Genomic DNA, 12258 nt, shown 5'->3' with positions numbered 1-12258 from the left:
GTCCTGCCGGAAGTGTTCTCTCCCCGGCGGCGTTTCCTTCCCGTGTGACACTAGCGGAGGGCCCGGGCTGCCGGTGTTCTTGCACTGGGGTTAGTAGCGGGTTCCGGCGGGGCCTCGTGGTGCGGACGCGGGATCCCATTAAGTTCCTTTCAAGGACCGGCTCGGAGCTGGGAAGCCCAGCAAGAAAGGTCAGCTCTCCTTCTCCCATGTCCCACCTCCGTGTCGCCCCCCGGGTCTCCAGCGGATTAACCTCCAAGGGCGTCCCCGGCCTCGCCTTGGCTTCCCGCCCGGCCTAGGCCCTCGGGTCTCTGCGGGAGCTGCTCCCAAGAGTTATGCCTTTTCCTGCGGGGAATTCTGTAAGGCATCGGGGTCACTGCCTGGGCTTGGGGTCGTCCCGGGCGACCTCAGATCCGGGGTCCTTAAAGGCAAAGGCGGCCGGAGTGAACGGGGTCTGCTTGTTGCAATGGCACTGATACCACCTAGCTATAGTGCAAAAGCGGAGGTGATTGATTCTTAGGGCCTGGGCACACTTTCGCTGAGGATGATGTTAATTATAACCTGTCCTTTTAGGTGAAGGTTGGCAGTCTTTCACTGACATAGCCATGTGCTCCTTGGACCTTGATGTCTGCGAAACTGGGACTTTGGGGTTGAGAAAAACTTTGTAAAACACCGCCCTGAATCGGGAGAGAAATACTATAGTGTGAACACTTATACCCAGTCCTCAACCTTGTCAGTAAACTGGTCATTGGTCAAGGTAGTGCGATTTCAAAAGGTTTCTACCCCGAAATGGAGAAGTCTTTAACATGAACAACTATCCGGTGCCATGTTTCCCTAGCAAATAACAGAATTACAGTGTTTTGCCATAGTTCTTAGTTGTACAGAGCACCATCTAGGTTTAGATACATGGATGTGTGTCATTGTCGTTGATCCTAGTGTTTATACAAGGTTGAAATACATTCCCTACGGCTGTATGCCTATGCAGCTTTTATTGTCAACTCTGCTGTAATGGTATTGTTACTATAATGGTATTGTTACTGTAGCGGTCTTACCTTGCAGGCATATCAATGTCATATGAATGATAGATCAGTGTGCAATAAAGTGTATACAGTTACAACCTACAAGTAGAAGTTTCAGTTTCATTTCAGGATTCTGAGGTCATTTTAAAAGATGGATGACTATTTTAGAAATGACCATAGGTCTGGACTACTGTATGACAGCTAATGATTTAATTATAGGAAATATGTAGATAACAGAGGTTTTGCATCTTAATGTTTTTTATAGGATTAAAATTGTTTCTATCTTGGTGATTGGGATTGTACTGATAACTGTAGTTATTCATGTAGTTCAGTGAACATCCAGTAGATGGCAGTTTTTTTCACTACTAAATTTAACTTGAAATAAATGAAAACCTCTTACTCAAACATCTTTAGTTTTCACAGATTGTTAAGTTAAAACCCTTCTTTTGCCTAGTGGTTTATTTTCATCAATGAATAGTGTCCTGCATAATGATACCACATATCCTATCCAACTGCATTTTCAAATTTACTGTTGGAATAAAGGCTAAAGAAGTCAAATTTTCACATCCTATAAGAAGGGGAATATTATTAGCCTATTTATAGAAATTTATCCTGATGGAAAAAAGCACACTTTATTATAAGAAGAGACATTTTAACTAGGTGGCTTCTCCCTAGCTCCATTAAAAAAACAATGAATATAATAAAACTGCGCGTTCCTTGAGTAAAGTAGTTGTAACTTATCTGTTATTATATGTCCAGTATGTAGTAGGCATTATATGTGTTTAATAATTGCTTTATTGTATGAATTAAATCATTTAACATTTCTAGGCCCTAGTTTCTTCCCCCACAATGAAGGCTTTCAATTATTTAGTTAAGTTTAAATGAAATAATGTCATATTGTAAAGTGAATGGCTTCTAGTAATGGAGAAGTTAAGTCAATGGAGCCCTTGGCTTCTCTTTGAAAGTCATTAAGAAATTGGGCAGCAACTGTGTTGGAATGATTGAATGGGAAGTTTTATGCAGTTGCAATTTATTGGTTAAGTAACTATTGAATAGCCTCTTGTTTTTGTATGTGACAGTTATTAAAATGGGTAAAATATAAATCTTGTTTATAAGGATTTAAACTCTAGCCGAAACCGGTTTAGCTCAGTGGTAGAGCATCGGTCTGCGGACTGAAAGGTCCCAGGTTCGATTCCGCTCAGGGGCACGTTGGTTGCGGGCACATCCCCGGTGGGGGGTGTGCAAGAGGCAGCTGGTCGATTTTTTCTCTCTCGTCGACATTTCTAGCTCTCTATCTCTCTCCCTTCCTCTCTGTGAAAAATCAATAAAATATATTTATATAAGGATTTAAACTCTAGTTGAGCAGACGCAATATCGCATAAGTTAAATAATACAACCAAATGATTAACATAGAGGATTAGTGTGATCTGAAAGCCTTCATGGAACATGTGAAGTTTTTAAAATTTGGATAGAATTTGACTAATCCTAGTTGAATGGGGAGAAATGGCCTATCCAGGGCAGATAGGCTGGAGGGATAATACTTGGGGCATTTTCAGATCCTATTGATACCGACTATTGAGAATTAAGAAGCGGTAAGAAGTAAAATGCTTAAGATAGTCTTTTGGGGCTGAGTTAGAATAGTCTTTAATAGTTGGTATTCCTGTAAATCAAGGGAAAGATTTTAGGTCTTTTTATTAGGGAGGAGTATATATACTCTTGAATGGAGGGAAGGTTTCTAAAAGGAATTTCAAAATTGTGGGCACTATTTTATTTATTTATTTTTATTTATTTATTTATTTAATATATTTTATTGATTTTTTTACAGAGAGGAAGGGAGAGAGATAGAGAGCTAGAAACGTCGATGAGAGAGAAACATCGACCAGCTGCCTCCTGCACACCCCCTACCGGGGATGTGCCCGCAACCAAGGTACATGCCCTTAACCGGAATCGAACCTGGGACCTTTCAGTCCGCAGACCGACGCTCTACCACTGAGCCAAACCGGCTTCGGCATGGGCACTATTTTAGAGGGAGCGACATGAAGTGGATTTTTAATTGAATAGTGATGATGAGAAGAGAAATAATTTTTAGAGCTGGAACGACTTGCATTACCTAATTTTTACCTGCGGCTGAGCCATTTGTACAAATTCTGATTTGTTCCCTTTCACATGAGTGCAAAATATATATTCTCTTTGTATTTTCCCCCCTGGCCATATAGCACTCAGCACATTTCTGTGCTATGAGGGTATAAAGCGTTATTTGAAGCTGAGATCCCATCTCCCAAAATGTGATAGTCACATTGTCCCCAAGGATATTCTTCTGGGTAGGCATTGCCTTTGACGGGTGTGCATGCCTTCTGTACTAGTAAGCCTGGCTATGACTGATGTAACTGTTCAGAGATACAAGTAAAAATAGGTCCATTGACCCCACCCTCCTGGGTTTGGGCTGTATTTTTTGTGGTTCAAAAATATTTGAAGATTCTGTTGCTTCAGATTTAGCTGGGTTGTAGGAAACAATAGTATATATAGCTTAAAAATTGACACTTATTAAGGAAATGGCATGTTTAAATTTAAGCAGGCCCTGAGGACCTTTAAAAGTAAATATTAGGAAGTAGTGAGCTCACAATTTGAATTTTACTCAAAAATTATCTGGTTTACATTATACTTAATGGAAGAAATTCTCACATTAAAGTATTTCATTTTTGTGCTGCCTTTCTATAGTTAGATTAGCGTTATAGTCATTATTTTTCTAGACTCTGAAATTATAGTTATTTTAAAGCTGTTTGAAGAATAAAAAACAAAGATATTTATTGTATTTTTCAAGTATAATTATTCTCTACTTAAATTATATAAGCTTTTAGGGAAGTTCATTAAAAATTCTAGTAAGTTAACCTCAGTTTCTAATTCGTCCCTTTAGTTTCCAAGGGGAGCTTAAAGTGTGTGTGTTTACCTAATATTTAAAAATCCATTTCTCCTTAAAACAAAACACTTTTTAAAGATAGGTAATGTTGAATTTGACTAGCAATTCTTGTTGCTCAATATAAGGTTCTTACCAGCCTCCCAGTTTTTATGACTAGTTATTATTTATTAAAATTTCTATTTGTTTTTTAAGGGTTAACTGTCAAGATGGTACATGCTGAAGCCTTTTCTCGTCCCTTGAGTCGGAATGAAGTTGTTGGATTAATTTTCCGTTTGACAATATTTGGTGCAGTAACATACTTTACAATCAAATGGATGGTAGATGCAATTGATCCAACCAGAAAGCAAAAAGTAGAAGCTCAGAAACAGGTATGAGCAAAATATTTGTAGATCATTTTTTGGTAGTTAACAAATATTTTTCCATAAGGCTAAGGATGTAGTAGAATTATAAGTTAAAGAGAAATTCTGTAAGATTGACATTAAAATGTTTTTGTCATATTTTGTTATTCCTAAAAATAATTTTCTCCAATACTTTTTGATATATAAGCAACTTTTGAACAGAAAATTATGAAGAATAAAAATATAGCATTTGGTTTTGAACATTCTCATTATATTATTTTATATCAGCTATTTATTTCCAAAGGAATCTATGTAAACATAACAGGTTAAACAAAATTTATCTTTAATAAGGTGTATATTTTGCTTTGTTTGACATTTGAAATGTGGAGAATACTGACAAGTATTCAGTCATAAATTTATAAACTACACTAATTTCTAATTAAAGAATTGCTTTAAAAATGTTAATATAAGTTATAATTTTATTTTTCACCTATTGCCTCTTGTGGTCCTTTTCTCATTATTATGATATATTTGTTTTGGTTCCTGTTTTTCTTTAAAAAACAAAACCTTCAAGGAGTCTTTCAAATTTTTCTTGCTGCTTGGGGGCAAGATGTTTTATTTATGAATTTTTAGATTTCTTCCGTGAATTTTTATCCCATTGCATTCAATAAATCTTTATTGAGCTTCTAGCAAATGCTTGGTGCCAAGGATAAAAGATGAATAAATCTTGTTCTTTCAAATGCTGTAGGCTGGTATGAGAAAATGGGATGCAAAGAAATTACTATTTCACAATGCTATGCATAGCTCTTAAATCAGTGAAAACTATACTTTTATAATTACTGTTTATTGTATGCTAGAGACCTGGTGCACAATATTTGTACACGGGGGAGGGTGTCTCTCAGCCCAGTCTGCACCCTCTCCAATCTGGGACATCCCTCACAATCCAGGACTACTGGCTCCCAACTACTTGCCTGCCTGCCTTCCTGATTGCCCCTAACCGCTTCTGCCTGCTGCAGAGGTTTCTCTCTTTTCCGCGTCCATCACAGAAAAGGAAACAGTCCGATTGCTGAGTGGAGGAGCTGGGGATTAAGAAATTAAAGAAAGAGAGCAAGATGTAGAAATAGATTTATAAAGCTGGGAGCTAGGTGGGCCGCCATTCTCTATTATGGAGCCATGCAGCAGGTTTATTTTATAGGATCAAAGCAGCTTATTTGCATTCTTAAGTAAGTCCTAGCATTACTGGATTTACATATCTAGACTCACCCCTGCCGGCCGACACCTGGACAAAGGTAAATCAACTGAATAACACCCCCACCTTCTTGGGTGTAACCGGGGACATGACTCTGCCAATGCCTTGGACTCAGCTGACAATTTAAAGAAATGTCCATTTGCCTTCCCAGGGGCCCTATACATCTCACCCTTTTTTGTTTTTTAAGCTACTATAATAAAAGTAAAATCTAAACATTAACCCTACCAGACCTGAGGCCCTGAACCTAACTGTCCCCTATACCTGGGCTCCTGAGCATTAAAGTGAAAAAATCAACATGATATAGAAAAATGTTAGTTACATGGAAACAAGTGGTTAGAATAAGATGGAACTTGGAGACATTGTAGAAAATAGGTCTGCCTTTCATCCAGCGCCAATATTCCACCAGCAGGATGAGCCTTGTCTCACACAGAGGTACTTCTTACAAAGTGAGCACCAGATGTTGCTCTTCACCTTTTTGTATGGATTGTCTTTGTAAGACACTCCAGGATTTTGCTTGTTGTACCTGGAGTGCTTTTCCATGCACACAACACAGATATGATTAGACGATGTCCCAGGGGGAATCTCAGGAAAATGATTGCCTGGGGTTATCCGTTGAGGGCAGGGTTCCTTTTGTGGGTGGTGGTGGGCTGATGTCCTGTATTCACAAATAAGTTTCAGGCACAGTTTCTGAATATATATGATGAAATAAACTAGCTTTTTTTTTTTGAAGCAGCTTGCTGCTTTGAAGCATACAAGATATAAGAATTATAACTGGCCCACATAAAAAATTTTATGAAAAGCCGCCAGGGCCAGTGGTAATGATGACGAGACCAGTGAAGGCAGGTCATCTGGTCATTTTTGTCACAGCCATCTATATATTTATTATAGTCCTTCATCAGCTGTGGCATCTGTATTTCTTGCACATTCATCTTTATTTCTTCTGTTTATTACTACATTTTGGGCTGGATTGTGATAATTCAAAATAAATGTGATGGGCTTTCTATCCTGCCAAACTAAACATGTTACACTTTCTTGACATAGATAGCGACTGTCACCCCTAGTAAGTTTTTTTTACACTTTCAGCGACTTAGGAAACTGCTTCCTGTTTTGCTGCAGGTTCCCACAATTCCTATGTGTAATTCTGACAGTGCATATTTAGCAAGGGTTACAGAGTTGTAGAACTGTTCCATGACAAGCACATGAGATTTATTTTCCATTGCACATGAGGTCTGGAGACGAATGACTATATTTCCTACTGCGCCCAAGTCTTTTATAGGCATTGATACAGCACCAGTGTAGATTTCTGCATTAAAACTGTAGCCAGTCCCACCTTCACAGAGAAGGAAAGACTTGAGCCCCACTTGGTGGGCTTATCCTTGGTATACTGCTTTATGGCCAAACGGTTTTTTGTCGGGATCATCCCCTCATCTAGGCTCAAATGTTGCTTTGGCAGATAGAAGTGGAGAAACTTGGGGATCAGACTTCTAAGAAAGGCCTAACTTTATATATTCTATCTGTCTTATCAATATCAATTATGTGTAAAAAACTCCAAAGGGCCAAAATCTGTCTCGAGTTATAACATTTTGAAATCCGGGAGTAAACCCAACAAAGTCAGAGCCTTCATTTGTCCAATAATCCTGATAGCTCGGCTTTATACATAAGTATTCCATATAGATCCTCAGTCCAAGAAAAGCCTTCATTTCTTCCATTGTGGCATCCTTGAAATTTTTAGCATTGTATGTAGGAGTTGGGCTTTGCTAAATGCAATTGGTGGGCCCGGAGGTTGGTTTTCTCTGTCAAATTTTGCCAGAAAATATCATCCAAAAACAAGGATAAAAAGTCAATCGGTTCACTCTCCTCTGTGTTAGATCCAGGAATGTTCACTGGTCCTTTTCCATCCTCCATACCTCTGTACTTCCGCAGCTCCTCTGAGTCTCAGTGTGTTTTTCTCTTTCCTTCTAGTTGTAGAATTTCCACTCTGCCAGCCTTCCTGTGGTTCTGGATGATGTCCATTTTGTCTTTTAGTTGTAGTTTTGAAGTTGTTGTGCGAGGCAGTAGTTCAGGTGTTTACCTATGCTGCCATTTTGGTTTCTCTGAAGCACATTGATTCATAGCACTTTAAAGAGTGCTGTTATTACTACGACATGATCAACACACATTTATACTAATCCTTTAACCACTCTATAACTAGAATGCTGTGTGATTTGGATTTCCTTGTAGAACAGCAATACCCCTGACAAACATCAAGATTTTATATAATCACAAGTGTTTTAGGAAAATGTAACAAAAATTTAGGTAAATTCATGACTTAGCAGAGCACCATCATTTCTAAAAATGTTAACTTACTTGAAATTTGAATATTATTTATAGATTATTTAAGACTCCTTAGTGATCATAAACTTTTATCATATAATTGGGGAAACCAAGGTAATATGTTTGGTGGTTAGAGTATGGGTTCTAGTGTTGGACTGCCAGGATTGGTATATTGCCTCTTTCATTGGCTCACTTTTAATCTAAGACAATTACTTAGTCTGAGCTAAATTTCAGTTTCTTTTTTCATTATGGGGAAAAATTGTGTCTATCCCATAGGCTCACTCTGAGGATTCAATGAGTTAATCTACCTGTGGTATTTTGACATAATATTTGGCACACTCAGTAAATGTTTAACTGGTTACCTACCATCAGGAATTGACATTATGGGAGAGCATCTCAGAACAGTTTAAAATTAGATATATTTGAACACCTATTGTCGATACTTGAGTAATTTGAAGGAAGTTAGGTACCTGTTTTTAGATATTCTGTTAATTTAAATAAATTCCAGTTTTTTTGATATTCTTAATTCCTCAGTCTTTCATCTTGAGGTTTCATCTGTACTTATCATGATCCTCCTACTAGGAACGAGATGTCAAGTTGGACCTTAGAGTCTCATTGAAGCAGTGTGAGGCCCTGTATATATATCTTTAATTATGTATTCTATTTTCTCACTTCCCCTCATTTTTCACAAGCTGGTTTAAATTGTTCTTGTTTCTGTGGAGTAGACCCTCAAATTTTTCTTTACCTAAGGACTTACAACAGGCCAGGATGAGGTCAAGGGGCCTAGAATATTCCTGGAAAATTCTTGTGTATCTGTTTATTGCCTTTTATATTTCACAGATGCCTCTTTTGAAGTGCCAGTGTCTAAAAATCAAACTAAAGAAGGTTGCTTGTCCCTCTTTTCCCCCCAGGCGGAGAAGTTAATGAAGCAAATTGGTGTGAAAAATGTGAAGCTTTCAGAATATGAAATGAGTATTGCTGCTCATCTTGTAGATCCTCTTAACATGCATGTATGTACCTTTAATTTTATTTAATATTTTTGGAGGGGTCTAGAATTTGTGTCAGTGGTCCCAAGGGCCATACTAGGTCTGATGATTCTGTAGGAGGAATCACAGCATTCAGCATAGTGGTACTCACAGACTGATCCATGCTGTCTGGGCAAACTGTGTCTATTTTGAAAGTATTTGTTCACTATTTACTATTTATAAAGATAAGTTTTAATACTATTTTACTTTCAGTTAATAAAATTCAGAAGTCCATTTGGGTGGTATAAGCCTTTTTTCTAAAATTCACTCCTATTATGCTTGACAGCATCATACTAGTATATGAATTAGGTACACTTCTGGTGAGCCCTTCCGGATCAACAGTGCTGAATTAACTGAGCTGGTTGTCAGTCTTCTCGGTAGGGTGAATTCAGCTTTTAAAGTCCCTGCAGAGTTTTGAGTGCCAGAGCTAGTGTTGTTGTTTTTTTTAATAGTAGGTAGTTGGGTATTAAATTCCTTTTTGCAGTGTCACACTACTTTAATTTCATTATTACTACGAAATGTCTTTACCCCCATTAATATGTAATTTTAATCTTTTATTATTTTGTGTAATTATCAGAATAAATGTTGCCATTTGGGGGAAAATTTTTTATTATTATTATATATTTTATTGATTTTTTACAGAGAGGAAGGGAGAGAGATAGAGAGCTAGAAACGTCGATGAAAGAGAAACATCGACCAGCTGCCTCTTGCACCACCCCCCACTGGGGATGTGCCCGCAACCAGTGTACATGCCCTTGACCGGAATCGAACCTGGGACCTTTCAGTCCGCAGACCGACGCTCTACCACTGAGCCAAACCGGTTTCGGCAATTTGGGGGAAATTTTAAAAAATATATATTTTTTATTGATTTCATAGAGAGGAAGGGAGAGGGAGAGAGAAAAATTAATGATGAGAGGAAAAAAAATCAGTCATTGATTGGCTGCCTCATGCACGCCCCCTTTTGGGGATCGAACCCACAACCTGGGCATGTGCGCTTTACTGGAACTGAACCAGGGACCTTTTGGTCCGCAGGCCAACAACACTATCCACTGAGCCAAATCAGCTAGGGCTGGTGGAATTTTTTTTTACTTCGGTGAGTAAACATCAGTTGTAAAATTCATGTTGATCTTACTTTTTACCAGGTTACTTGGAGTGATATAGCAGGTTTAGATGATGTCATTACGGATCTGAAAGATACTGTCATCTTACCTATCAAAAAGAAGCATTTGTTTGAAAATTCTAGGCTTCTGCAGCCTCCGAAAGGTAAAGTATATTTGCTACAGCATTAAAAATCTTAGAACCATTGAAACTTTGTCATTACAGAATTGGTGGATTTGAAGTTAGATATTTTGAGAGAATGCTGAGATCCAGTAAACTAAGTTTTCATATAATTGCTCATTCTGTGTGTGTGTGTGTGTGTGTGTGTGTGTGTTTTAATTTAATAAATCTATTCAAATTATTATAATTGTTCCTCTTTTCCCCCCCCATTGCTCCCCTTCACCCGGTTCCCACCCCACCCCTGCCCTTACCTCATCCATAGGACACTCATCCCAGTTCTTGAAAAACCTTATAACCGTGGTTTTGAACTCTATATCCAGTCGTTTGTTTTCTTCCATTTCTTTTGTTTGTGTTCTGTTTCTTTGTTTCTGCATTTTCGCTGCTTCCCTGCTTGGTAGGGTGGCTTTGTATGCTAGGTGTCCTATATGGCCCAGTGGGTTGGCCTCCCAGTTATCTGAGGTGGACACTCTTGATGTACCCCTTTGTGGTCTGTGTGTACAGCCTTGTTGTAGTTAAGTCTTGATTGTTGTTGGTGTCACTGGGAGGAATTGACCCCCAGGCCAATTGGCTGTGAGGACCCACTGTGTTTATAACGGAAGAAGTGCTGTGCTGGAGACATACTTATGGGGCAGGACATGTTTCAGTGGGGCTTTGGTGCTCACTGATTCTGCCTCTTGAATGTATCACTTAAGGATGTGAGTAGTTGAAATCTGGTGTCATCTCACACTGACCACTAGATACTCTAGCTTCTGGATCTCCAATGGGGTGCATGTCAGCTACTTTCTGAGGCGACCCAGCAGGAGCTACAGTTTTCTCCTCTTTGCTTGGGTCTGGAGGTTTTGTAGCTGTCTGGCCAGAGCTGCAGTTAGGTTAAGCTGTGATAGGGCAGGTCATTTATATGCAAAAGCCACTGTGTGGAGCTTGGGTGGATTTGTAGATTGTCACTAGGCTAGAGCGTGGCAAACAGTGATGGCTGCTAGTCAGCCATCTCTGCATTTCCATGTTTCCAAGTCCCTGCATCCCATGCCCCAGCGCAGAAAACAATTATTCCTGTGCATACCTCTGCAAAAAAGCCGCCTTCACTTTTCGACCTGATGGCAGACAGTCCAGCTTCTTCCCATAGGAGTTTGGGTCTCCAGCATCTCCCCAGAAACTGGAGTTCAGAGTAATCAGGAGCTTGTCTCCCTTCGGCTTGAAAAAAGCAGTGCACCCACCTAGTTGCCTGCCCCCAGCCCAATTCGTGTGCCTTGGTACCTCAGCTTTTCAGTGCTTGGGCACATCTCAATGATCTTTTTCTCTTTCCTTCTAGTTGTAGAACTTCCACTCAGCCAGCTTTCCTGTGGTTTTGGATGATAGACGTTTTGTCTTTTACAATAGTTGTAGTTTTGAAATTGCTGTGCGAGGCAGCAGTTTAGGTGTTTACCTATGCCACCATCTTGGTTTCTCTCTTAATTGCTCGTTCTTTTTTTTTTTTTTTTTAATATATATTTAATTGATATTTTACAGAGAGGAAGGGAGAGAGATAGAGAGCTAGAAATGTCAATGAGAGAGAAACATTGACCAGCTGCCTCTTGCACACCCCCTACTGGGGATTTGCCCTCAACCAATGTACATGCCCCTGACTGGAATCGAACCCGGGACCTTTCAGTCCACAGACCGACGCTCTACCACTGAGCCAAACCGGTTTCGGCTAATTGCTCATTCTTTTTGTGTGTGTTTTTCTTAATGTATTTAACACATTTATTCTCTTAGTGGGATGTTCTCTCATTCTCCTAGAGTACAGGTATTTAAAGATTAGAGCTCTGGGATAACATACTTCCCTTTGTGCTCTCAGGTAATTTCCTTAACTCCTCCATGTAGGTCTGATGCAGCTTCTCTGACTGCTCCATTGCTGGGTTCAGAGTGATGAATTGGGATTGGGTGGCTAACAGCAGTGTGAATAGGTTTTAGATATTAATTGCTCATTCTTTAGTTTCCCAAATTTAGATGATGTTAACATTGCAAAATAATCCTTTTATTTCTTTAAAAATTATATATATTTTATTGATTTTTTTACAGAGAGGAAGGGAGAGAGAGTTAGAAACATCGATGAGAAAGAAACATTGATCAGCTGCCTCCTGAA

At 39.1% G+C, this 12258-nt stretch overlaps 1 protein-coding gene across 3 annotated transcripts in view; it reads left to right on the top strand.

The window, feature by feature from the left end:
• Nucleotides 1-3: 3 nt before the first annotated feature.
• Nucleotides 4-12258, top strand: part of ATAD1 (ATPase family AAA domain containing 1) — a 35893-nt gene continuing 23638 nt past the window's right edge. For 2 of the 3 annotated variants that reach the window (XM_084903465.1, XM_084903464.1), the window contains exons 1-4: nucleotides 34-188; nucleotides 4126-4301; nucleotides 8745-8843; nucleotides 10001-10121. In XM_084903465.1, the coding sequence (XP_084759591.1) occupies nucleotides 4140-4301; nucleotides 8745-8843; nucleotides 10001-10121 (382 nt within the window). In that variant the 5' untranslated portion in view covers nucleotides 34-188; nucleotides 4126-4139. Of the gene's footprint in view, nucleotides 189-4125; nucleotides 4302-8744; nucleotides 8844-10000; nucleotides 10122-12258 lie in introns of all 3 variants that reach the window. The other variant, XM_084903463.1, reaches the window with a different exon arrangement.

The sequence above is a fragment of the Pipistrellus hanaki genome (assembly GCF_964339955.1).
Source record: "Pipistrellus hanaki genome assembly, chromosome: 14".
NCBI lineage: Eukaryota > Metazoa > Chordata > Mammalia > Chiroptera > Vespertilionidae > Pipistrellus > Pipistrellus hanaki.
The sequence above is the reverse complement of the archived record's forward strand: the minus strand, read 5'-3'. Positions and strand labels throughout refer to the sequence as shown.